This window comes from Electrophorus electricus, chromosome 3, assembly GCF_041902795.1.
Source record: "Electrophorus electricus isolate QZ-2024a chromosome 3, ASM4190279v1, whole genome shotgun sequence".
NCBI lineage: Eukaryota > Metazoa > Chordata > Actinopteri > Gymnotiformes > Gymnotidae > Electrophorus > Electrophorus electricus.
Window position 1 is genome coordinate 1,725,001 of NC_137499.1, and position 27,042 is coordinate 1,752,042.

The 27,042-nt window shown below is 46.6% G+C and overlaps 2 protein-coding genes across 4 annotated transcripts in view; both read left to right on the plus strand.

Moving 5' to 3' along the window:
* usp10 (ubiquitin specific peptidase 10) overlaps positions 1-7,150 on the plus strand; it is a 20,827-nt gene extending 13,677 nt beyond the window's left edge. For both annotated transcript variants that reach the window (XM_027007432.3, XM_027007433.3), the window contains 10 exons: positions 334-425; positions 533-642; positions 948-1,006; positions 1,132-1,235; positions 1,629-1,728; positions 1,948-2,140; positions 2,881-3,046; positions 3,288-3,432; positions 4,250-4,315; positions 5,006-7,150. In XM_027007432.3, the coding sequence (XP_026863233.2) occupies positions 334-425; positions 533-642; positions 948-1,006; positions 1,132-1,235; positions 1,629-1,728; positions 1,948-2,140; positions 2,881-3,046; positions 3,288-3,432; positions 4,250-4,315; positions 5,006-5,193 (1,223 nt within the window). In that variant the 3' untranslated portion in view covers positions 5,194-7,150. The remainder of the gene's footprint in view (positions 1-333; positions 426-532; positions 643-947; positions 1,007-1,131; positions 1,236-1,628; positions 1,729-1,947; positions 2,141-2,880; positions 3,047-3,287; positions 3,433-4,249; positions 4,316-5,005) is intronic.
* Positions 7,151-7,292: 142 nt separating this feature from the next.
* crispld2 (cysteine-rich secretory protein LCCL domain containing 2) lies at positions 7,293-26,593 on the plus strand. 2 transcript variants are annotated; one of them, XM_027007452.3, is made up of 15 exons: positions 7,293-12,209; positions 13,977-14,320; positions 15,854-15,972; positions 16,638-16,770; positions 18,433-18,548; positions 18,863-18,963; positions 19,106-19,258; positions 19,394-19,454; positions 19,549-19,615; positions 19,729-19,859; positions 19,975-20,018; positions 20,121-20,193; positions 20,345-20,420; positions 21,825-21,955; positions 26,478-26,593. In XM_027007452.3, the coding sequence occupies exons 2-15, from the start codon at positions 14,063-14,065 to the stop codon at positions 26,554-26,556; spliced, it is 1,542 nt and encodes a 513-aa protein (XP_026863253.2). In that variant the 5' UTR covers positions 7,293-12,209; positions 13,977-14,062; the 3' UTR covers positions 26,557-26,593. The 2 variants fall into 2 exon arrangements, with proteins under 2 accessions (XP_026863253.2, XP_026863254.2); XM_027007453.3 differs by lacking the exon at positions 26,478-26,593 and adding an exon at positions 22,955-24,711.
* The last annotated feature ends 449 nt before the right edge of the window (positions 26,594-27,042 follow it).

The window sequence follows — 27,042 nt, forward strand, 5'->3', positions numbered from 1 at the left end:
AGTTTAACCTTCTGTGGTTGTGGATATTTCTCTCTTTATTGTTATAAGTCACTGTCTTGTTAATCATGAGTGGCTTAATTTCAGTGTCCCCACCTGTAGAGCCAAAGCTCCACATTACCATGAGAACTGTGTCTATGGCAGTCTCCCTTCCTAGGTGTGGCATAGTGTCCTCTACAGTCTCACTATACTATCCACAGTCTTGTTCGGTGTGGACAGAGAGCGCCTGGACATCTGTTGCATATCCCTTTTCTCCGAGAAACTTCAGGGCACCTAATTGTCAACTTCTCTCTGGTGTGATTGATTTTTAATTTTTTTTCCTCCATCTCCTATCAGAACTTATTGAGAATGTGAAGTTGATACACAAACCGGTGTCTTTGCAACCAAGAGGACTGATCAACACGGGAAACTGGTGCTATATCAATGCTGTATCCTTTACTGTGCCCTGCCAGAGGGCTTCTAGGGCTCGGCACTTTCGCACTGCGTTGTCCTTTGAGCTGGTGTGTGGTTTGATCAGCCCTTGACTCAGTGTCAGACCCTGCAGGCCCTGATTGCATGCCCTCCCATGTATCACCTGATGAAGTCCATCCCCCTCTTCACTGAGACCCAGAGACCCTGCACCTCCACACCCATGATGGACAACTTGTGAGCCATTCTGACTTCCATCTGTTTTTTTGGAAGGAGTTGTTTGCTTGTGGTTTTTTAATTATTATTATTATTTTTTTTTTTTAATTTATTTTTAAATAAACCTCTTCAGAAACAACAGTACTGTTCTTTATCCTGTGTGTTATAATCAATACCCAGACATTATGAACTAGCTTGTACAAATGAAGCTTGCTTGTTGTTTATAGCATTTATTCACTGGAAGTCCTTTTTTTTTTTTTTTCTTCCCCCCCCCCCGGATCACCCAGTTTTGCTTAGTTTGTGTTTCCACTCATGTTCCCCTGCAGTGTTCGACTTGTAAATGAGTTCAGCAATATGCCTGTCCCCTCCAAGGCCAAGCAGCAAGGTATGTGACCAGCCTGTCTGTCTCAAGCTATACGCATGGTCCATCTGTCTTCTGCCTGTCTGTCTTCCACCTTTTTGCAGCTGTTTTAAACTGCATCAGTTTTGATCTCTGGTTGCTCTTCACAGCTGCTGGAGAGAAACTAATAAAAGACATCAGACCAGGAGTTCCCTTTGAGCCCACATACATCTACAGACTCCTCACCCTCATTAAATCCAGCCTTTCAGAGAAGGTATGGGTTGTAGGTGTTTTTTTTTTTTTTTTTTTTTTTTTTTTTAACAGCTCCATGTAGATTTTACAAACAAGTTGGAAATTAAAATTTCAGCTGAACCAGGAAGAATTTCTACTGGCACCTGATTAGGCAGATGAACAAAAACACCTTGTTCTTGTGGTGGTGTGTTTGTTTTTTATTCTGCTCAGCACAGCCAGAGAATCTTGCTGTCTAAAGAGAGCAGCAGTGTTTGCTGTCTCAGCCTCTTTTTAATGGCCAGAACAAATTTGCGAGGCCTGTCTGTAGACACACCTGCTGCAGCCGGAAAGCGCAGGGGGCATGCTGAGATGTGTTTGGCTGCAGGCTCACTGTCGTATTGCACAGAGTTGGCTAATTAGACCCCCTCCCACACAGGGTCGACAGGAAGATGCCGAGGAGTATCTGGGCTTCACCCTGAACGGACTACACGAGGAGATGCTGGCCCTCAAGAAACTCATCTCTCCACAGGAAGAGAGTGGGTTCTTTTTCCATTATCTGCACATTCAGGGCAAGACACATCAGCCAGCATGACATCATGTCTACACTTTTGCAAAATGTTACTTTACAGATATATTTATGTATGAATATGTATATAAAACGTCAAGCCAGTGTATTTGTATTAAGTAGAAATTGAGTTTCTTTAATTCCTGTAAAAGTGCACTCTCTGGACTTAAGACTCATTGTCTTTAAGCAGAAGTGTCCACACCTAATGGGCCAGGGCCCCACCCAGGTCCTGAGGAAGACCCTACCCCGAGGGGGGAGGAAGAGGCTGAGGAAGGCAACGAAGATGAGTGGGAGCAGGTGGGACCCAGGAACAAAACCTCCATCACCCGCCAGGCCGACTTCATCCGCACCCCCATCACTGACATATTCGGAGGGCATATAAGGTAAGACCAAGAACAGTGTTTCACCCTACGATGCAACATAGCACTGTTATCGAAAGCCCCTGGATGCCAGTTTGGTGTTATCATGGTACAAGTACCTTTAAATAAAACATTGGAACTTTAGTCTACTGCTGTTGCCGTCTCCTGGGCGTTATTTGAAGACGAGAAGCAAATTGGATGGGGTGTTGAGTCCCTCCTTACTCCCTCCTCCTCTCCAGATCCTCCCCCGCTCTCTTTAGTATCCAACCATTTCACCACTCTGTTAGATAAACCCATGTTTGCCTTCCACTCTGGGCAGCATGGTTTAGTGGCATGCTGGAAGCTCCGGAGGCCCTTGCTGTCCTGTGTGCGGTCCCAGGGACCCCTGGGTCTCTATGCTACGTACCCATAACCCTCTGTACACTCGTAAGAGCCGTCATGGCCTGACGTGAGGGCCTGCTGTAACCCCACCTCTCTGCCACTCTCTCCACATGGCCCTACTTACAAAGATCACCCAGTCTTTGATAAAGCCATGGTGGATTTGAGCTCCAGAATACAGTGGAGCTGGTGGCAGTCAGGAATGTTGACTGAACACTGATGCAATAAATGTAGGAATAAGTGTTTGGATCGCAGCTGCTGGGATCTTGAAACTTGGGAGAAAAGACTGAAGGAAAAGAAATTGCTCTCAAGTTGTCTTGCACACTTATGAGAATCACTTGAATGCCGAGGTGTGTGTGTGTGTGTGTGTGTGTGTGTGTGTGTAGATCGGTGGTGTACCAGCAGAGCTCAAAGGAGTCTGCCACGCTGCAGCTCTTCTTCACTCTGCAGCTGGATATCCAGTCGGAGAAGATCCGCACGGTCCAGGAGGCACTGGAGAGCATGGTGGCCCGCGAGGCTGTCCAGGGCTACACCACGAAAAGCAAGCAGGAGGTCCGTACGCCCTCTGGAACATCTGACACGTCTAACCCTGCACCAACTACTAGGTTATATGGTTAACAGGAAACCTTCATTATTTGACACATTAGATAACCAACAGTGGTTGTATAACAAGAGCCTGGATTGGATTGGGTTAGTTTATCAGGGGGACATATAAAACATTTCATTACTGTCGTCACCTCAGTTATGAAACTCATCTATCCAGATGGCGTTAAACTCTTCCTTCCCCCCCCAGATTGAGATCAGTCGGAGAGTGACCCTGGAGGAGCTTCCCCCTGTCCTGGTCCTCCATCTCAAGAGGTTTGTCTTTGAGAAGACGGGCGGCTGCCAGAAGCTGGTGAAAAACATCGACTACCCTGTCGACCTGGAGATCAGCAAAGGTGTGTGTGTATGAATGCCTGTACTATGTAGCCACACAGGGCATCCCCCCTGCTGAACACTATACACTGAAAGGATAGGATAGCACCTCTCTCCCTACCAGAGATACAATAGCCAGTGGTTGGGTCACAGGTAGACCGTTGGGCAGCTGGTGTTCTCCTCCTGGCACGTTCACCTGCCCAGTGACGATGTGCAAATGTGCAAAGCATGGGACTAAACTGGGGGAAAGTCACAGAAACAAATCCAAAACAAATCCGTATGTAAAATAAGAATGCAAATAAGTTTGTGCATGAGCAGGTTTTTATTTTACATATTCATCACTCAACGACTTGGATGCTCCTACTGCAAGGTGGTAAATTGAGAAGATGCCAGGTAGAGGTCTGCTTTAATATCTTTTAGCCTCCAGAAGGAGGCAGAAGACCAGATGTTTGGGCTCCAGCTGGAGTTTCGGTATGCGCACATGTCGACTGTATGTGGAGCCGCTTGGGAGGGTCCCACAAAAAGCAGCGATGACCAGAATAAACAATGAAAATCCAGGAGACCTTTCAACAGAGTACACAGTTAAAAAACAAACTGTTTTAGTGTCTGCTGCTGAAAGTGGGCCACATCTTATTGTAGTTAAGTGTGGAAGGGCTGCCAGCGTTGAAACCCACATAGGCCATGCGTGTAATCTGGATTCAATTTAGCACTACAAGATTGCATGATTCTTCCCTCTTTTAAGGGCTGTGTTACTGTTCCCAGATCTGATGGCCAGCAGGCGTTTATGGGCAGCCTGCTTGATGTGGTGTGACACTGTTTGTTCCTCGTGTGTTTCTGCAGATCTCCTCTCACCAGGGGTGCGGAGCAAAACCCTGAAAGGCCAAAGAACCTACAGGCTCTTTGCAGGTGTGTGTGTGTTGATATGTACGTGTGTTTGTGTGCATTATTGCATATCTTTATAAAGTATGACCGGCTTGGGTAGGGGTGCATGTGGGGTTGGGGGATAGGGTGTGTGTGCTGGGTTTGTGGGTGTGGGAGCAAAGGCCCCATATTTTCTGGATGTCCCCTTCTCACTGCAGAGCAGCGCTTTAGTCGGCCATTTTCTCGGCCCTGTATAGCAGGGGTGATGGTGAGGGTCATACTAAAGCAGCCACTGAGGGGTGCTCTCTCTCATACACCCACTCTATTTCTCTGTCTTTTTTTTTTTGGCTCTCATGGCCTTTCTCTAGTATCTCATTCACATTTTATTGCCCTCTTTCATACACTTTCTGTGCTCTCCTGTTTTCCGTCTCGACTTGCTGATCTGTTCAATCTCTCCTCAGAGGAAGTGGGCTCCTGTTAATCTCTGCTCAACACAGGAGCAAATTGCTTCCGCTTTATTTTCCTTTTTAAGCTTTTTTGTCAAAACTAGTTTGTGCACAAGTTTGTTTCCCAAAAATCTATCCCAAGACCATCACATCTTTAGTTAGCAGTCAATGAAAACTGTGCGGTGGTTTATGTAAAATGGTACACTTGGTATTCCATCATTCTTAATGGTCACTGGTGCTGGGAACCATTTGCTTGGGGTTTCTGTGTCATTGTTGTCCTTCTTCACAGTCGTCTATCACCATGGGAACAGCGCCACGGGCGGCCATTACACTACGGATGTCTTCCACATTGGGCTCAATGGCTGGCTGCGCATTGATGACCAGGCTGTGAAGGTGACCAACCAGTATCACGTGGTGAAGCAGACATCGGAGCGTACTGCCTATCTACTGTACTACCGCCGCGTCGACCTGCTGTAGAAAACGCATGGGCTCACACACACATCACACACACACACACGCATACACATACACATGCCTACACACGCACACTCATCTACAGGAATACTGCCCTAATACACTTCTCCTGTTGCGACCTTTGCTCCACTGGCCCACCCCCCAGTCCCTTTGGCCCGTGCTTTTCCAAAGAGCCAGCTTGTCCAAGCCCCCCCTCCGATCTTTTTGGTTTTGGAAGGAGAGAAAAACCCCGTACCTAAAAAGACTTCCTTGAGCTGGAGTTTCCCCCTCCATACCGCCACCTCCCCACTGCCTCGCCACCACCTGTGACTGTGGAATTATCTGAAGGGTGTTCTTTGCATTGTGAGGGGAACGTGCCCCCCTGGTGGGCAGTATAGACCGGAGACACTTCTGTGCCCACCGTCTCACGTCAGACTGGCACAAAGCACGAATTCTGGCCAGCGGATGGCTTTACCTGAGGGACTGTGCTGAAGGGAAGTCATTCTTTTCCCTTTGTTTTTGTTTAATCTACTTTTTTAATGGCATAGCAAGAGATGAAAGCAAAAATGATTTTGCCTTTTACCAAGGGGACTTGTCAGCCGATTGATTTGCAGCAGTTCAGTGAAGCCGGACGGAAATCTTGACCAGAGTCAAAACGAGAAGCTCTGCACCAGCAAACTACGACGACAAAATATACTATACGTGTAGATCGCCACGTGCAAGTTTGTTTTTTCTTTTTTAATTTCTGAATTTTGAAGCAAGCCACTTGTTCAAGCAGCGCTGCCACCCCCCCCGTGCTTGTCTATCTCTCTCTGTCTATCTCTCTTTGTGCTTCTCTCTCTCTCTCTCTCTCTCTCTCTCTCTCTCTCTCTCTTCCCCCCCCCCCCCTCCCCATTCCTCATCACCTCGATGCTCTCATGCCTTGCTAAGCTGACCCCAGAGCCATCGGATAAAAACAGGCAGGACCACGGCAGGCTGAGGAAGAGGTGCTGCGGTGGAAGATTAATCGGCTTTCTTGTTTGCGAGAATCTGGGTGTGGTTTCTGGATGTAGAATTAGACTGATTAACAATTTTAATGCGCTTTAGGACATAAATGATTTACAAAAAGCTGTGCACGGAAAAATATAAAATTGATCAATAAAAAGATGGATGTGCATATGCACAATTTTCTTCTGCAGATATTTAAAAAGTTTCAAGCATTTATCAAATTTATCAACACATGATAAATTTGAATCTGGGTGAATCTTGTTTGGCTGCCTTGGGAAAGTTTGTGCTGTTTGCTCGGCTTTTTGTGTACCGCATGTGTCTGCGCGTGAGCGCTCGCGCATGCGCACACACACACACACACACACACACACACACACACTCAGTCTCAGTCACATGCTGGAGAGACACCAATGACAAATGACCATCAGCCTACGTTTAGATCTTCACCCTTTTGTAGTGATGGAGTTGAGTCTGTTCAGATAATTTCAGAGCAGTTGTGCAGTGGTGTCCCTCTAATGCCATGTGCTCAGCACTTCCTGTGTCTGCTTCCCTGAACAGGGTACTTTGTGCAGTCAGCCTCTCTGTACTCTACACGATGAAGCATTGTTCCTTAGCATTGAAGGGGTGTGTGTGTGTGTGTGTGTGAGAATCACAGGCTTATTAACGGCTGATGTTCCTGGAAGTGGAATTCTACTTCTGCATGGCTGCACAACATAATACTCTGAATGAGTGAATATCTCTCTCTCTCTCTCTCTCTCTCTCTTTCTCTCACTCACTCTCTCTTACACTTACACACACACACACGAACACACACAATCATGTTTTATTTTGTTTGACACCTTTTGTCATCAGTTTTATTCATTGATTGTATTGACTTGATTTCACCCTCCCATTATCTCTTCCTGTGACATTTTTTGAATTGATATTTGGAAAAATACAACCCAAGCTAAAGCACAACAGCAGAATAAAGTTGTACAAGTTTTGCTTGATCATATTTCTTTCACATTTGGCTTTTTCATTCCACAGCTACAGTAGCAGCTCATGTAAAGACTGCTGTGGCAGACTGCAACTATTTCCCTACACATAGTTCTAAACTTTTATTCTCATTTAAGTGAACTTTTTTGCTTAAAGAGTTTGCCCTAATATATTTGAACATCTTAAACAAGCAACACTTGAGCCTTCAGATATCTGCATTAAATATGAATATAAACACAGGTGTACCCCCCCCCCCCCCCCCCACACACACACACACACACCTTAGCTGTTGAATAAAGCGAGGTACCTAAGCATCCTGGAGCAGGTTGACTGGCGGGAGGTCCTCCCAGTCCTGCATTCTGCCACAGGATGTTCAGGACATTACTCGTGTCTGAACAGCAGAGCCTCATTCCCACGTCCTGGTGGGAGATGCGTCATTCCCACGTCCTGGTGGGAGGTGCATCTCACCTGGATGCCCTACAGATGTGGCGTGTCCTCAAGACTGGACATCCTACAGATGTGGCGTGTCCTCAAGACTGGACATCCTACAGATGTGGCGTGTCCTCAAGACTGGACATCCTACAGATGTGGCGTGTCCTCAAGACTGGACATCCTACAGATGTGGCGTGTCCTCAAGACTGTGGACATCCTACAGTTGTGGCGTGTCCTCAGACTATGGAAGTCCTACAGAAACGTGGCTTGTCCTCAGACTACTTTTACGTGGTTTCTCCTTCCCCTTTGGTGATTGGAGAAGTCTTAACACTCAGTGCACATCTGCGCCACTGAATTAGGTTTTCATAGTGTAAATATTCGCTCTCAGCTATGAGTGCTTTGACCAGAGATTTCTATTTCATGGCTTCCCTGTTATCCTTTATTTAAGCATTTCAATTTGGTTATTTGAAATGTCTACAGAAAGAGGAAGGTGTCCCAAAACCTAAACCAAAGTATGCAGATCTGCTCTCTCGCTCTATCTCTATCTATCTATCTATCTATCTATCTATCTCTATCTCTATCTCTATCTCTCTATCGCCTCTCCTGATTACTGTACCATAAGATGTAAGAAATAAGTTATTTGGTCTCAGTGTCTTTAATACACTGCTTGACCTTTCTTGACCTCTGAATTAAATTCTTTCATAATTCAAGCATCACTCATTTTAAGAGGTTGGTTATTTAAAAATACTATACGTAATCCTAAATGTTGGTTCAGATCCGCTGATGGCTATTTTGTCAACGGTTGCACTCATTGTGTGTTATTTTAACCCCTTTTTGCCTTCCTTGGAAAGTTTTGAAAATGGAGACTTTGAAACATGCATGCGTGCACACAGCTGGTGGAAGGCTTTATGTTGTACCAGTTCAACCCTGTTTCACCTCCTTCTCAGTATCAAAGTCAGGGAAATGTCCTGGCGAATGGCTTCAGTGACAACTCTGTTAAGTTTGTTTCCTAACAGTTGTCTGATTATAGCTTGACATTGGGAAAACAAGCTCAAATGCAAAACGTATGCTGTCCCTCATCCTCAGCATTCAGCGTTTTTTTTTTTTTCTGTTTTTTTTTTCTTTCTTTTTTTTTGTCAACTTTTCAAATAAAAACAAAAACTGGCAAAGAGGTTTGTGGAGTTTAGTCTGAGGATTGTGCTTGGTGGTCTGAAGCAACCCTAAGGTACTGCTGTGCTGAACCTTAGAGGCTTTCTCTCCCAAAGCAATGCTAACGTACTGAACCCTGTAATCTCTCCTCAACGACCCAGGAATGTACACCGTAACCAAACGCAAATCTGAAATAAAAGAAAACAGCCCTGGCTAGCCATGTTACCATGTGTTGTACACCAGTAACGCAGCAGGTTGGGTTCCTAGGCCTCTTTTTGTGGGGGGCGATTATAAGCCCATTCTGTAGGCTGCGCATGTCAGCAGTGTCCTGCTGGTGGTCACAATGCAGTGTGTGTCCTGGTGGCATTGCTGCCAGGCTTATGCGCAGCCCGCAACTCCCCTCTCCTGGGCACACATACTCTGGTACATGGTGGTGTTCTTCTGACTCAGCTCCCTCGTGTAATTCACTGTGGGTTTTCTCCTTGTTAATGTCATTATGCCGTTTAAGTGAGTTTTTTTTTTTTACAGGCCTGTGGCCACAGCCGGACCACCTAAAGGCAGAGAAGTGTTTCTTTATCCCTGCAGAGAAAACCATACATGCTGGCTCATTTTCCAGCTTGCTTTCATGGCCTTGAGTGGATGTTTATTGTTAGAATATATTTCCAAACAAGGCAACTATTTCGGCCAGTTGGGATGTAATATACACCAGGCGGCAGCTTTGGTAGCATAAGTTGGGACCACCACGTGTAATGTAAACGCTACAATAATCCACTATGATCTTGTTTCGCTGGAAATGGTAAAAGCCGTTACTGAGTTTCCACATGATTAATGCTTTGGTGTCATTTAGAATGATTACAATGGAGTATCGTGACTGCACAAAACTGCTGAGCTGTGAGTAGCAGAGCACAATTCACAGGGAGGGTTTCTATTGAGAGGCTTTGAGGCTGACCTAATGTCTGATGTGCAACTCTTAGAAACCTTCAGGCTAACGAAGGGTCTCCAGGCTAATGATTAAAATGATAGACACTTTCTAATGCCAACCAGGAGGATACACATCCTCCACTCCTGCTGAGATGGACATATAACCTGAAAAACCCTGTTGGAAGAACCTCTACCTGCATTTAGGGATCACTGTAGCCTGTAAGAGTTCCCTTTTAAATTGGACTGGATGAGATGGAATGCCATGGCAGAGAGAATGCTGTCTCTTCTCCAACTGGCCTTCACCAAAAACACTTGAGGAAAGAGGGGAAAAGTATAGTTTGGATTGTCTTACAACAATACTTTTGTCTTGGTGCAGACCGTCTCATAATTTGGGTTTGTCTGACATGCAGCGGTTCCATCTTTTCCTGTAGACTGCTGGCGCCTAACCCACATTGGGTTAAACAAAGTGCTGGCACCAGTAATGGAATCCACGTCTTCGGCTCGTCCGCTCGCGCTTCACTCACTCTCCGTGCCTCCTGTGCCTTCATCCCTCAGTCTTGAACTGTAGCTCTCGCCAGGACACACCATGCTTGTGGAGCTATGCTGTCACCATTCCAGCCCTGCAACACCCTCCGCGGTAGCCCTCGTCCACCCTTACATCCGTCATGTCTCTGTCATGTCCATATGCTCTCTCGAGTTGCTAAGGGAAACGGAACAGGTTTCATAGCAGTGGACCTTCCACGGCCCTCTCTAAATAAATACCCCTGGTGTATGTGACCCACCCCCCTCTCTCATCTCCACAGCTCAAATGCAGGTAAGGACTCTGCTTCATCAAGGTGTTTCTTGGTATTCGTTTATCCTAACCAGTAGGTAGTCCAGAGAGCACTCGGACCATTACTGGTTACATAATGGTAGGCAATCATTTATCACGATGTCCTAAGCAAGTTGTATAACACTACTTTTTCCATTCCATTAAGTGGATATGGGTAAGCATATGAGTGGATTACTAAAGAGGCTTTGAGATGAAAAGCTAGTGGATCTTCAAACTTTATTAATGCCGATTTCAGGGATTGGCACCCTCTAGTGGAGAAACATCTGGGAGAATATGCTGGCTTTCAAATGTTTTCCTTTGTCATGACAATGTAACAAATGACGAGGTTCACTTGGGACTTTTTTTTCCTCTGAATATAATTTTACAGGTTAATTCATCCTATCCTGCCTCACCCGTGGAGATTGCTCAGAAATAAATTTTTGTTATTGCAACAAATGCACTGTTGACACTGAATGTGGCCCAAAACCAACAGAATATTCTCCTGTGTAAGTCTGTAATGTACTGCTGCTGTTGTGTGTGAACACGAATCAAAGCTTGCCCTGAATCTGCGTGTCCACACCTTGTAAAGAGGACACCCCCCACCACACACACACACACTTCTGAAAGGGTAGTGTTGCGACTGGGAAGCCTGGCTGTTTCCATGGTGTGGCCGGCTAGGACAGAGGAGTTTGAATGTTTGAACTGCAGGGCTTAATTCAGGGTTTCTCCGGAGATGAGCTGAGGAGTTGAACGTCTCCCTTTTTCCCCCGTGCATAAGGAGATTTTGAGTCATGGCTAACAGCTGAATATTGAGTCCAGCGAGAAATCTTTAGATTGAGGGGTCCTGTCTCTTTGCCATGCGCCTGCCAGTGGCTGAAGTGTGTTGGGGCTTGGCTTTGAGTACTGTGGTTTACCCCCTTCTTTCCCCCAAGGTGTAGAAAGGGAACATGGACGTCGTGGCTGGGGGGATGGGGTATGGTGCTGTAGTTCCCTGCTCAACACGTGGAAACGCACTGGGTGACTGTGAGCAGGATTTGCCCTTCTCCATCAAACCTGAACTCCACACGAGCACTTGTCTTAGCCAGGGACTATCGAGTAATACTCTACTATGATATTGTGATGGGGAACCAGATTTCTTTTAAAAGTAAAATTCATTTGATCGCGTGTTTACTTGGCCACGGTCACAGATCATATCAGCACAGCAACTTGGAAGGATCAGCATTTTTGCTGGATAATAATTCAGTGTTTATCTTTTTTGCTAACTTTGGTTTTGTGTTGAATCTTACATCTTCACGGGTCTAATATGTATCACGATCATCTATTCAAATGAAATGACCTTGTTTTATATAGTAGCCATAAATCTCCGCAGCTGGTGTCGTAAATGGATGCATTTTCAGGATCTGGGCCCACCGCGTGCTTCAGTGGTTTACAGAGATTTTCATCCCTTGCGTTTTCATCTCGAAGTCTCTTCGTCAGAGAGCACAAGGCGTGCCAAGAACACAGCCTTCTCGAGGGCCAATGGAGGAGTGAACGGGATGAGTAGCTGGGTTTTTGTTTTTTTTACCCCACTCCTTCACCGGGGTCTCCTTCTCTATAAAAGGCACGGAGCAGTCTCCGCAGAGTCAGTGCGTGCGCAGGACTGCAGCCCAGACACAGCCACTCAAACTTGTTGACGGAAAAGGAAAATACCATCCAATACAAACTGCTGATCCTCGGGGCTTCATCCTGCTAGGAGCTTTGGAATTACTGCTGCATAAGAAGTCTGGTAAAAGAAAGTTTTATTGTTTGCATTCTTAACTTAATGGACATTAATTTATTGACACTTGGAATTTAACTGTCTAAATAAATGTTTTAATGTTATAAAGCCTCTGGCAGTGGTGTTTATTGCATTATAACATTGTTACGGTTCTTAAGTTTTTTGCTGTGGTTCCTTTTGGTGCATCTGTACGTGTGATTTTCATGTTCAGCATGTTCATCTGAGCTCTCACGCTCAAGTGGATTGTGAGTCCAGATGATGTCTACATGCGCCCAGTCAACTTTCTTAGCCAAGCTTACTTTCCAAGAGACTAACGGGGGGGTGTTCCACTAATCCGTAGGCCATGTGGTTAGTAGGTGTGTAATAAAACACTCAGGTATTTCGATGTCAGCTCCCGCACCATGCTGCTAACGAACATGCTGGAACAATTACCATGTTAATGCTTCCTTGCTTGTAAATCCTTGCGTTTCTAGTGGTGAAAAAAAGAATTGTGTGCCTAGAAAGCTGCAGGAAGGTGATGGCTGATCCTGCTATCAGCAGTGCTGTACAGGCCAGAGCTGCAGAGGCCCCAGGGGCAGGGCCACTGGATCCTGATTGGCAGTGCCTGTATGGACAGGTTACTTGCCTGGCCTTTGCCTGCCCGATCTGTCGCAAGAGTATAAAATTCGGGGGCCTTGGGCCCAGTTGGCGGTCATTGGTGAGATGAGTATTTGTGCTTGTGTTTGTTTTAAAGAGAGGGAGGGAAGGGGTGTGATGGCCAGATTTCACAGAATACTGTAGCTGGAACAGTGACCGTGTTGGCACAGTGTTGGGGGGGGGGGCGGCTCCGTCCTGTCTCTGCTCCGCTCCTCCGAGAGCTCGTCTCATTTAGGACAAGTCCTGTTGGACTGTTCAGAGGCTGTAGTTCCACTGCCTGACTGGGTCACATTAGAAGATTGACACACCTCCTTCAAACACTACTCTCAAACACACTCCTTCATGCCCCCCCCCCCCCAGCCCATTCAAACTGGCACCTCGTCACCCAGTAGCTCAGTGTCAGAGCAGAAAATGAATGAGTTTCCCCAGGAAAGCCCTATGTAGACATGAATTAAATCCCTGTAGGGGCTGTGCCGCTTCTGTCAGAGAAGACAGACAAATGGTGGGGGCGGAGATTTTGTTTGTTTAAGCAGCCTGTTATTTGGAGCAGGTTCACAATGTTATTGTTCTGGATGGGAGGGCGGTTCTAGCTGTAATGTTATCAGTGAGATTAGAGGGACGTTGGCGAGGTCTGAGATCAGATGCACTTCAGCAGTGGCAGCATGGAAGACAATGGCACCTCTTTCTCTCTCGCTGTGTGCTCTGCTGAACACGGTACCTCTCCACAGGGCAGAAATCCTTTGCTGTGCACGATGTCTCCTCACAGCAATGTCTGGCTCTTCTCAGGCTGGTGGCTGCCATACAGTGTTGGTTTTGTTTTTAATGAATGGCTTGAGTGTGTGGAGAACACATGTCTGAGTTAAGTGTACAAGCAAAAGATTCCTGGTTGTAACTGTTACTATCAGCCATCAGGATGTAATTATAATAATATCATTTAATGTAATTTTAAAAGTGGATATTACTGCTGGGTGGTATTACATTTTTGTCTTTGTAAGTACATGCTCACACTGGATGAAGCATGCAAATCCTTCTCAGTAATATATATATTTTTTTGTCATGGCTGAGCAGACGAGATCTTAAGGGTGTGACTGTAGTGCCTATTGCACAGATGGCCCTGACTCAGAGCTCCTGCTCTCTCAGTCCTTCTTCCAGCTCTGTGATCCACCATCGACCTTCACGTGAGAGTATCTCCTGCAAGGTTCCCTCCAGACCACACCCAGGCAGCCATGCGCAGAGCGCTGTCTCCTGTCCTGTTGCTACTGCTGGCTGCCAGGCTGGCTGCCAGCATCTTCTTGCCTGACTCCCTGGAGCTGAAACGCCTGCTGAGCCGCTACCAGGTCGAGCTGGAGCCCAATGCCACCGCCCCAGGGTCGTCGCCACGGCAGCGCAGGGCCATCCCGTGGGCCGATCGCGAGGAGATCCTCGCTCTCCACAACAAACTGAGAGGAGACGTCTATCCCACTGCCTCCAACATGGAGTACATGGTAAGTCAGGGTACTGCTGGATCACTGGACAGTTGAGAGCTAGCGTCAGCCTCGGATTTGTGCAGTATTCCTTTAATGTGAGAGGGTTCTGTGCCCAAGAAAGGCTGAATCCAGTCCAGTCCAGATGTGGTATGGAGTGGACTGTATCCAGCAGTAGAGCAGGGCTGGGTCACTATGTCAGCCTGTGTTTAGACTACTTTAAACAGCAGCGCTGAATTCTAAACAGACCCAACTCAGTTCCTTGGGAGCCCTGCACAGGGCCCTTTCGGGGGTGCTGAAACCCTGCTCACATACGAGGGGCAGCTCTGATATCTTCAAGGGTGGTGCACATTGGGAAGGAGAACTCGGACAGGGAGATCTACCAGCACAGCACAATCCTGCTTTACTTTAATTACAAAGCACCATGCTGAGAGGGAGAGAGGGAGAGAGATTTGTTAGGACATTGGGATCACAGCTGAAGAGGCCCAATTAGACTTATAAAGTCTGATGTGTGGTTAGTGTTTGTGTTTTGTTTGGCAAGCAGGTATTCTTTTAAATCCTCGCTCCGTAGTTTTGTTTATATTCTTGCAGGTGTTTGTATCGTTGAAGCCACAGAAGGCTCAAGAGCACAGAGTGGTTTTTAACCCTTTGCAATATAGAAGGATTTTGGTTTCCCTGTTTATAAACAGTGACAGTGTAAACAGACCAATTTAAGTCTTTCAGTTCTAGAGCTCTGTTCTGTGCAGATGAAGGGGACTAAATAGTCTACCACACTCCTTCAGAGATGTGATGGGGTCACTATCATGTTGCTTTCAAAACAGAGTGTACCTTTTAAGGCACCCCCCCCCCCCCCCCCCCCAAATAAATAAATAAATAAATTGGATACCACTATTCCTGAACCATAGCACAATTGACCCATTGTTCAGAAAACAAAGAAAGGCATTGTGGTTAATGTAGTATAAGAATACTGGAGCTGCTCTTGTCTCATGTGCCAGGAAATCATGGAGAACTGATAGTGTTTCCTAGTGAGTGTTTCACAGTGTCTCTGTGTTTCCTAGTGAGTGTTTCACAGGGTGATGATCAGTAGAGGGAGCCTGTGGTCGTTTGCTTCGTTCCGAGTCCCCCGCAGACCCTGGTCCTCGTGTGTGTGTGTGTGTGTAAATGTGCATATGTGTTTATGTTTAAATATTGGAAATTTACTGAGGAGCTACAGGGATCCCTTCAGCACTGTGTGTGTGTGTGTATTTGTGTACATGAGGTGGAAACCTGCTCCCTTTTCCTTTCAGGTGGAGAAATAAGACAGAAATGTGTTTCGTTTTCCCTGATTGTGGAGGATTTACAGTGGACAGGAGCCAAGCTCTGATGTCTGTACTGGGATAGTGTGTTTTTCTGTTGGGCCAGATTCCCATTCAAATTATGATGGCAGCTTTAGTAGGGTGAAATTAATGATTTGGTCTTAAGTTTTTGCATTATTATAGGTGTAAAGCACTGTAAGATTGTACTGAATGTTTCAGCTCTCTCTCTCTCTCTCTCTCTCTGTGTGTGTTTGCGTAGGTATGGGATGATGAATTGGAACGCTCAGCTACACACTGGGCTGAAGAGTGCCAGTGGGAACATGGGCCAAAAGATCTGCTCATGTCCATTGGGCAGAACCTGGCCGTGCACTGGGGCAGGTACAAAACACACATACAGATGCCAGCATATGGCATGTGGATCACCACATGACCATAAAGATACATTTACTGTGACTGGAGAATATTTAATAATGTTCTGATATACTCTACGTTTAAACCACAAAGGCTGTGAATGTGAGTATTTACCTAGGCTTGTACCAGATTTAGCTCATGGTCCACCATCTGTTCTATAACTACCTCTATAAGGGTACTATGTGTGTGTGTTGTGGGTAGGGTGCAAATGAATGTCATCCTCTACACACACTAGCCCTTTGTGATTAGCAGAAGCCATCTTTCTCTGTCTGTCTTGTCTGTCTCTCTCTCACCACCTCTCCAAGTCTAGAGCAGGTGTTATTCCGGGACTCTGCTCTCCTTCCCATCACTGCTCTCTGTCTTCTGATGCCAGCAAAAAAGCCCCTCCCCTTCCCCCAGCTTTTGGTCGTGTAGAGCAATGTTTACAGTGAGCAAGTGTATCTGATTGGTCAGGGGACATGCAGCCTTCACACTTCAGAAATAATTCAGGACGAGGACAGGGTGCTAACTCTCTGTTTAAAGTCTAAATAAAAGCTTTCTGTTTCCAGGCAGGCTGTTTGTGCGTGTCTGCCGCTTCGCACCAGGTCCTGGAGCTATTCGACTGTTGACTGATCCTGTACCCCTCCCAACAGGTACCGCTCCCCTGCTTACCATGTCCAGGCCTGGTACGACGAGGTGAAGGACTACACCTACCCTTACCCATACGAGTGCATCCCCTGGTGCCCAGAACGCTGCTCCGGACCCATGTGTACCCACTACACACAGGTGAGAGAGAGAGAGAGAGAGAGAGAGAGAGAGTTCGTTCACCAATGGTATGAATAACAAATCCCAGATGAGGAAGCAGTCATTTGTCTTCAGTCTATGGACAGTGCCCCTGTTGGATTTGTGCAGGCAGTTCAGCAGGGAGCATGTGTTAGGCATACTGTGACCTCCCCTCACATGCACCCTAACCTGCAGCATGTGTGCACACAGGTGTCCAGGGGCCCTTTTAAAAACATGTGCTAGTAGTGTCCATCTGAGAGAGCACAGAGAGAAACAGAAAGCTAAGTGTGAGCAAGAACAGGAACGTCGATGTGGCTCTGCAGGAACACGGATATATAAACTCTGTTATTAATTTATTGTTATTAATCCCATTTGGAAAAAGGAGTGAAGACGTTTCATTTTTCTGCTCTTCAATAGTATCAGATATGTGTCTTTTTGAGAGGTCTAACTGCATGGAGTAGGCAGAGGGAGGAAAGGGGAGAGAGAGAGAGAGAGACACTCAGAGAGGATGAGAACTGGTGATGAGTCCTCACAGACTTTATTTAACAGCCAGGGTAAATTTGGGAAAACACTCTCATTTGAAACTAGGTCAAGGTCTCTGGAAGCCATTGCCAGACTCCTGTATCATTTTACTTATTTGACTGGGATTCCTTTGTAGATGTGGAGGGCGAGGGATCCCTGCCTACTGCCCTTACAGTGGTGCAGCCTGTGTGTGTGTGTGTGTGTGTGTGTGTGTGTGTGTGTGTGTGTGTGTGTGTGTGTGTGTGTGTGTGTATATGGGGGGAGGGGTCGGTCCTGCCCAGCTATTTTCTTAGTGTCAGTTGTTTCTGTGAGGATCAGGAGGGGGGGGCAAGGGTTGCTGAATCACCATCCCAAGGCCGACATTGCTGTGGCCTCTTCCTGGCCTTAGTACAGGAAGTGCATTCCAGAGAGCGAGGGAGAGACTCTTTTTAGCCCTTTAGCTGTGTGGGGCTGGTTGCAGGCCTGATTTACTGTTTAGCTGTAAGTGTGGGAGAATGCCCTGAGTAAGCACCTTCCATTCATTTAACAGTCAAGTAGCCCTGGTGCAGTCTGGGTGCACTCAATGAACTCCTCGCTGCCCAGAACAGCCAGAGGCCTGCATGCGAGCGCCACTTTAATGTTGTAAAGCACTAGGAGAACTGTAGACATTCGCAGAGACTGAACCTGCTCACACTTGAAGTGCAGCTACGGCTGCTATGGGTGAAAGAGGCATGCTAAACCCCACGAGTAAGAGGGCGGAGACCCTTCAGATGGAGATGAGCACACAGACGAGTCTGTCTTCTTGCCTCAGCGTAAGAATTCGACTCTGGTTGCAGTTCCAGTAGACCACGGCTCCCTGTGGAGAGAGTTTTGGTGAAAATCTTCATCTCCATGGGGAATATTTTGGTTTTAGTTTTCCGATGTGTAGCCTGAAAATAGCTTGAAATCCTGGCATCCCAAGTCCCAGAAAGCCAGGAAGCTGCTAAAGAAATGCCAGGAAACGTGTGTGTGTGTGTGTGTGTGTGTGTGTGTGTGTGTGTGTGTGTGTGTGTGTGTGTGTGTGTGTGTGTCTCAGCACAGTATTGGCACATCCACCCACATCACTGTCTGCTTGCCTGTGTGAATGGCTGTAGTAACAGAACGGATGCCTCTGCTTGGTTGCAGTTGGTGTGGGCCACCACGAGTCGCGTGGGCTGCGCTGTCCACATATGCCCACGCATGAGCGTGTGGGGTGAGATCTGGGAGAACTCAGTCTACCTCGTGTGCAACTATTCACCCAAGTAAGACTCCGGCTGTCATCTGCCTACTTAATTATCAGAACAGACTGGGTAATCCAAGGCTCTTTGTTGGCTGAAGAATCCTTTGCTAAGCACTGGTGAAAACCATAACAAAGTTCCATCTGTTGGAAAAGAATTTGACATAGGAAAAAAAAAATAGCACAGTGTGTGTCACTTTTTCAGATTTTCCTAATGATTTAATTGCTGGCAGCATATATTTTTTGGGGGGCGGGGGCTTCTACAAAGAGCTTGTAAAACAAGTGGCATGTTGAGAGCTAGGTTGTAGCTGGTGCTAACCCCACTGCGACCTCCACCAGGGGTAACTGGATCGGGGAGGCCCCTTACCAGCCTGGACGCCCCTGCTCCCAGTGCCCGCCCAGCTACGGAGGCGGTTGCCGAGACAACCTCTGCTACAAGGGTAAGCATCTATTCATGAGATGACAATTGCCCATAATTCAGCGTGCTCTAATGATTGTGAATTAAGGATCCGTGGCACATTGGCAGTGAGTGAGAGATGATGATGACTCCAGGTGATTAACATGGTTGCGACTTGCTTACAGGAGACCCAGAGCGCCATGAGACTCCAGAGATGAATGAGGTTGAGAGGCCACAGCTGCCTGTGCCTCAGACCACCCCAGCCAAGCCCGTCACCAGGCCTAAAAGCAAGCCCAAAAAACCCCTCTCACCCAAGGTCACACGCACCAATTTCCTGGGTACATGTTTCTTAAGATTCCTGTATACATGTACAGAGTTAATACTGGAATACAGTTTGGTGGCACCAAAGGTGTCTGTGGCTTTACTGTAGTCATGTGACCTTGGGCCCCTGCTGTATCATCTCTTCCCTACAGCTCAGAATATCAGGTGTGAGACCAGAATGAGGGACAAGTGCAAAGGAGTCACTTGCAGCAGGTCAGTAGAGCTTCATGACAACCTTTCCGGAGGTTCAGCGTGGAACTGTGTAGATCTCGTAGTGAAAGACCCTGTGGTGTGTGTGTTTATTCAGATACAACTGCCCAGCCAACTGTGCCAACAACAGAGCAAAAGTCTGGGGAACGTCGTACTATGATGTGGTAAAGTCACCTCCCTTTCGCTTGTGTGTGGTCCAAACGCTATTTCACAAAAAGCTTCTTTTTTTTTTTTTTTTTCTTTGCGAAGATGCATTTTAAAATTTACATTCTTACAGCAATCAAGCATCTGCCGTGCGGCAGTCCACCATGGGGTCATAGACAACACTGGAGGTCTGGTGGATATCACAAGACAAGACAACTTTCCGTTCTTTGTTAAAGCAACAAAGAATGGTGTGGAGTCCCTCAGGTATGCCGTGTTTTCAGATGTGGCTTTATGATGTCTGTGAACAGAGCGGTCTTTGACACCTCTCTCTCTCGCTCTCTAAAAACCCCTAAATTACTTTTGTAATTTCCCTTCACAGTAAATATAAAACTGCCAATGCATTTATGGTGGCAAAAGTTCATAGTAAGTAAATCTGATTTTCTCATGAACTAGATGCATGTGTTATTGAAATGGCTGTATGGTGAAGGTGTGAGTGTAAGACAACAACGTTCTTCCCCCCCACAGTAGCATCAGTAGACTGTTATACTACTGTTGCTGAGATTTGCCCTTTCAGGAGCACCTCCTCCCACTGCCCCAGGTACTGCCCTCTTTTCTCACACACGCACGCGCGTGCGCACACAGACCAAATCTGGTATATTCTCACTCATCTCAGTACACATGTTCATAACAGAAGTGCTCTGTAAGTGTTCTTCTCTGTATTTACGTTCCCATGTTCCTGTCCTTTTCAGGGTCGACTGCCCAGCCAACTGCAAGAACGAGCCGTCGTACTGGGCTCCAGTGATTGGCTCCAATATCTACGCTGATGTGAGTAGCTGCTCCTCCTGCCTGGTGGGGGTTTTATCGTGCGTGGCTCATGTGGCTCATCAGTGTGTTCTGGTGGGCTTGGTTCTGGTAAAGGCAAACCCACAGGTTGTTGGTGGCTGGTGAGGTCATGCTGAGCAAGTCATGAACTGAGGCTCCACCCACACGCACACCTGGCCGAGTTTTCAGACTGTGCCCTTTTCCTTCCTGAGCGGTTCTGCGGTTCTTTCCTTTTTCATTGGAATAAAGCACTGAAAGCTTGGAAGTTCCATGTTGACAGCTTTTGTGTTCTTGCTGTTTGTCATCATTGAGTCAGCTGTAAAGCTGTGTAAAGTGGCTGATGATCTAATCCAGTCTGTGAAATTAATTCAGTCAAAAATCACCACGACAGCTGTCTCCTATCCTTAGTCTCCTGGTGCCTCACCTAAAGTCTGTGGATCTTCGTCTCGTGTGCCCCACGCCTGTGCCTGCACTCAGATGAACTTGGTGCCATTTGGCTTGGCCTTCACATTCCACTATAAAAATCTTGCACCTTCCAGCTGGCCTCAGATCAGAGATCCCTCCAGGGACTCCAGCAAAACTCATTAATTCTCGTTACTGTGTGACCTGGAACCTGCACTTGATGAAGGTGACCATTATGAAAGAGCCCTGACTTTAGTGTGTCTGCTCAAAGACTATGGTATTGATATAGTGTAAGCACTTGGATGTGGAGGAAGTTTCACCCCGTTGGTGCTTCAAGTGGTCGTGTTTTGGAGGAGGGTGTTGCGGCAGCAAAGCCCGCAGTGCGTAGTGCATGAAGGTTCTGGACTGGCGGGAGCAGAGACGAATGACGCCTCCTCCAGGCTGGAGATAATGGGCCGATCCCTGCTTCAGGCTCCTGAGCAGGGCCGCCAGGCTGGTGCGGCGATTGACCCAGATCTGGTCCTACATTGCAATCCTGTGCGGTGATGTCATTGGTCTGGGTTTCCTAGGCTGAGATCATGTATTTAGCCTCTGGAATCACTGTTGAGTTGGCACTGAGATTCAGGGACACGGTGGTTCTGTTGGGCTTTTGTGTGCATGTTTAGATCATGGGTTTAGCCTTTAGCAGATGTGTGCACACCTGCATGTAGTGTGTATAAGTTCAAGTTAGTTTTAAAAGTAAGGTCACTTACTTGATTACACTAATTAATTCCTCCTGCTGACTTGAGCTACTTAGGCAGTTGGACCAAAACTCCTGAGCAGGACTTTGGCTGTCTGAGCATTGGTGGTTCACTTCTGAATGTGTCTATTTAATAAAACCACTAGCATGAAGGTCAGTGGAACCTCAGCCAGTGTAATGGAACTGCTGATGACAGTGGCACTGGGAGAGACTGAATGAGAGAGCAGCATGACTGACAGAAACCCTTTTTGTGTCCCTGTGTACAGAACTCCAGTATCTGCCGGGCAGCAATCCACGCTGGGGTGATCAAAGCCACTGGAGGCTCTGTGGACATTTTGGCTCTGGATAAGAGGAAGAGCTATGCTGGAAGTCTGAAGAATGGCATTCAGTCCGAGAGGTATTTGAAACTCTCCTCTCTCCTCTTCTCTTCCCTCCTCTCGCCTCCCCTCCCCTCAAGTAATGGAGTCCGGTTTGTCAGATCCCTGGGCTGGGCTGCACCGAGAGCCAAGTGTGTCTGTAGCACGTTAGCGGTCTCTGAGTAATGGGTTGGCATTCTCAGGGTGAATGGACCACACATATACACTCTTTGCTTACTCTAGGCCAGCACTTCAACGGCGAAGTGCTGTGTGAGCAGGGTCGGCTCCTGCCCAATGAAATCTGACGCTGGGTCCCGATATTCTCTCCCTCTCAGCTCGGGGTGCCTGCTGGGTAGCGATCTTGACCCAGCAAACTGAACTGGGGTCTCTCTGGATAGCCTCTGCTCTGGTCACCTGCGTCAGGCTGTTGACACGAAGCAATCTCTCGGGAATAAGGGGCACCCGCTCACATGAACCGTGCCTTATTAACAAGAAAATAATCGCACGCTTTCTCATTAGTGGCAAGTGGAAAGCTCTGTGAGCTGACTCAGTGTTTCTCCGCTGCCGATAACCAAGGCCAATCTGAAGACAAAGCCCCCCCGTTCTCCAGCATGGCCCAGTCTGAAGGCCACACCACTGATGGATGAACAGCAAAGCTGCCATGCCAAGCACAACAGCCAATAGTGGTTGTTGGAAGTAGGTCGATTACTTGGAATGGGATCACCACACCAACAATAAGACAGAGTCTGAGTTTCCACATCCCCCCCTTTGAGTTCCCTGTGATTAGTCCGTGAAAGGGAGCAACTCAACTTGATTACATGGCATCGAGTTTACTCAGTTAGCCTATAAAGTCAGCACTGGCCAGTAAGGTGCTAGAACAGGAATAAATGAACATCATGTATTTCTTCATACCTCCTCACACACTGTTGATATTTCCTTTCATCACAAATGTGATGATAATAGCACTTTCTTCTCTAGCCGCTGTCCTCTATAGTCCAGAGACGACCTTTGTGACCTTTCTCTCATTTTGCCCTCTTTAGTAAAGCCCAGACAGAGGGAGGCTCCTTCCGTGCCTTCACTGTTCGAGTGTGAAACATCTGCGTGTGCAGGGCCTCTGCTCAGTGCTCCAGGGGCCGTAAGGTCCCACTCTGGAAGGGCAGAACACACCAGCCCATTCCAGACCTTGGCAACCTCGTCCCTCTCTATCAGGCCAGGAAGAAAAAGCCGCCACACTTATCCATCCGATGTCCTCCCTCTGTGCCGGTTGAAACCAGAGAGGGTCACCTACTTTCCCATTTCTGCATTGTTGATTCCTTCATTTCTGTTTGGACACCACACGCAGCACATTGAGTGTGGCACAAAAGACAATTTCACAAGAATGCTGCTTGTGTATGTAGTCATTTCCTAATCAGATTAGTCAAACTATTTTCTTTATCTTTTTCAGTGTGTTTTTTTTTAAATAGTTTGATCTCGTACACCGGAATGTATATTGATCACACTGTATGTAATCATTTTGTACAGTTTTTCTGTAGGTGATATTTTTCCCATCCCTGCCATTTCCATTTTGTGCTTGTGCTGTGCATTTCAGCTTGGCTTTGCGCTGTTTCTGTGTGTATGAGCATGCTGCATTCATATAATGGAGCACAGCGAGCCATGCTGCTTAGTGTCTGGGGGACCATCGCTACTCCGACTCCGTGGACAGATTCCCTGGAGCTGGGGGGTGTCTGATCCTCCAGCCAAAAGAGAGTCTGCATGCAGAATGCCTTTGAGCCTTCCAGTGTCAGTGACATGTAGACGTTTCAGTGAAGGTGTGAAAACAGTGAGGCAATGCTCAGTCCCAAGATCAACCGGACCCACAGGGTACATGTGCACGTGGTGCTCTGGGTGAGCTAGAAAAGCCATCACCTCGCTGTTCCTTATTTATTAGAACTCCTTGTTGGACCAAGCCCACATTCTTTGGAACAGTACCGATTATTTATGAATGCAACACGGGTTGGTGCCCAGCTAAGAGAGTCAAATGTCCACTGCATATATAAGCCATTAACACATGGCTGTTAAGAACATGTTCACCAGGAGTTTAGTTTAGATTATGGTTCATGCATTTGGGAATGATTTGGAAACTACATAGCTGATGCAGAACCTGGATCTGTATACAGTAAGCCACTCTTCCACTGCCCTGTAATGAAAAAGATCCTTACCCCAGAAGCAAGCGGATGAAGAGACGCTGGCTGTCTCAAGTCCTCACCCTAATATGATGTTATTTTTTTAGATGGACTATGTTACAATCTAAACCAAACATTTGGGGCTCTGGTGACTTTGTAAATGTTGCCTTCTGTCTCTCATTAGGGCCATGCAACAGCATAATTTAACTACCACTTATAAAGCTCTTGCTACTTTTGCGCTCTCTCTCGCTCTCTCTCGCTCTCTCGCTCTCTCTCTCTCTCTCTCTCTCTCTCTCTCTCTCTCTCTCTCTCTCTCTCTCTTGCTTTCTCTCCCTCTTTTTCTGTCTCTCCCTGACTCACTCTCTCTCTTCCAGGGCTACCTCAGTCTTGCTATACTGTTAGGTTTACTTACATGGGGTTTTTAGAGAAATCTATTTTTTTGTACAGTTTTTGACAGTTTTGTGTAAATATTTTGAAATCTTTTTTTTTTTTTAATAGCTGTGGATATTTTTAAAAAAAGATAATGTTTTGTCTTTTTGTTCCATATTTCCTTCATTAAAATTTCATCACATCTAAAAAGAAAAGCTGCAACTTAAATGTTCATTTATTTGAGATTAAACCTTAAAAAGCTCCAACAGTACTTCAGACCTCAATCATTTATCCGCTAGAAACTCTTTGGCCACAAAACGAAACAAAACCTAAGAAACAACACGAAGCTGACATTATCTTGGCTCATTATCTGATACTTTATCTTGAGATTCACAAGGAGTTTCAAATACATGGCTGACACTGTTCTGGGTTCAGAGGTTGCAAAGTCTTGCCATGTCACACACTAAATCATGGGATTAAGCTAAGGACTTGGCTAAGGACTTTGGTGTAAATGGGGTCTTGGATCAAACAAACAAACAAACACATGAACAAAGATTTAAATGAAGCCAAAGCAGGATTTGGTGGCGTGAGTGATCTCAGTAACACAGCAGCACATGTCTGTAGGTGCTGATGAGCTCTATAAAACAAAGCGCTATGTAAATCAGGCTTAGAACCTCTTGAGAATGTTACTGCTGATTTTATGTGTACAGTTTGGCCTCAGTGGGCTTTTCTTCCTGATCTCACACGCAGGAGAGAGAGCAAGACCAAATGATCCGCGGTGGCAGGAAAGTTATCTAATATACCAAACAAAACCTCGGGGATCCATAAAGCCAAAGGATTTCTGCCTTGCTGCACATCTGTGTTTATGAAAGCGCCACTATCCGGAGATCCTGTGGAGAACTTTAAAGTTTCATGGCTGTGAGAACCAGAAGAAGAAGTGGTAATGGGACTATTCCTGTTGTAATGACAAATTGGTTTCTGATTGATGCAGAACCTGTGTGTAGAGGCAGGGTGTCCTACGGGCCACTGTTAGAGGCGTGCTTTTATTTTGGTACTCGGATACATAGCCGAATGTGCTATGGTCCTATATCTGTTTGATCTGGATGTCTTCAGTGGTTCCCTGTCTTCACCATCCTAATAACGGAAGTATAGAAGATAACGCGCGGTTTTCTTGAGAGGTAATGAACATGCTTTGGTGAATTTAATGGGAGCCATAACATCACAGGTTTTAGATCCAGTTTGCAAAAAGCTAAGCTGTCTGACTTCCTCTACGCACCTTCCTAATTATAATCCCGCTCCCTTTACATCTCATTATCAGCATGTGTCCCCAAGATGGAAGTGATTGGCAGGGTATAACCCCGCCCCCATGCATCTCATTTTTAGTGTGTGTCCCCAGGCTGGAAGTGACTGGCAGAAGTATAGTACAGGGCCATCGGGTGAGAGATGACCTTCACACAGCCCTGCCTGCTGTCAGCAGCTTGTGTTCAGACTGAAGTTAATGGGTCACCAAGCTGCTGTGGGCATTTCCTCACGTTCTTCTGCACAGCGTTCCCTCTGCGTGCATCTCTGTCTCCACGATGGTGGCAGTGCTATTCTGTGCTGCTGCTTAACTGGGATTCTTGTGGCCTGCATGCGTTGTGAAGCATGCTACTCAATGGGGCTTGAGGGACCTTCTGGCCGTCGATAGAAGGGTATCGTGTGATTCTCAGATTACACAAGCCCTGCTGAAGGTTCTGCTCAGTTGAATGACCTCCTGTTTTATTTTTTTTGCACTCAGAATGCCCTGCTTGTTGGTTCAGCCCAAATCTCAGACAGCCGTGTTCAGGCAGCAGAAAACTAAGGCCCAGATGCTCATTAAGGCAAACACAATTTGATTGTTCTTTTTGGACCGTGCTCATGACATCTCAGCACATGTGCCAAGTGACTCATATGTTTCTGTTAATCACAACTGCCTTCTCTCTCTCGGTTCAGCATTCACTGCGTTTTACACTGGAAACTTTTTTTTTTCTTTCTCTTTTTGTCTGTGTTTCAGAAACCCAGAGCTGCGTAAAATAAACAACGGGACCGTCTGTGGCACGAGGCTACTCATTGGCCTTGCACGTCAGCAGTAGGCCGTGTGATGAATAACCAGCAGGGCAGATGCTTCATGTAAAGGAGGGTGGGGGGGATGCATATCCCAAAAGATGGGGTGGATTAGAGTCAGATGCTGGGTGGGGGGTGAAAGTTGGATTAGCATCTGTTTGCAGGACGTCCAGCACAGAGGGAAATGAGGGGGTACGCCTCCCCAGAGTGTGCTGGAGCAAGGAGCCATGGCACCAACACCAAAACAAAGTCCAGACTGCTGATATAAATTAAAATGATAAATTAACACGTCAGATTATGTAAGTTTCGAACTCGTTTGTTTTTCCACTTTCAGCACTGATTGCAGGGCTAGTTGGGGGTGTTTGGTCAATGTCTGCTATCTGGGAGGAGCCATTTCATGGAAAAGAATGAGTAAGAAGAGAACATTGTTAAGTGACCAGGACAGATGGTGGAAGATGACAGTGGATCAAGGAGAGTTGGAGGAGAGGCTATACAGGACCTGGGAAGGTGGAAGT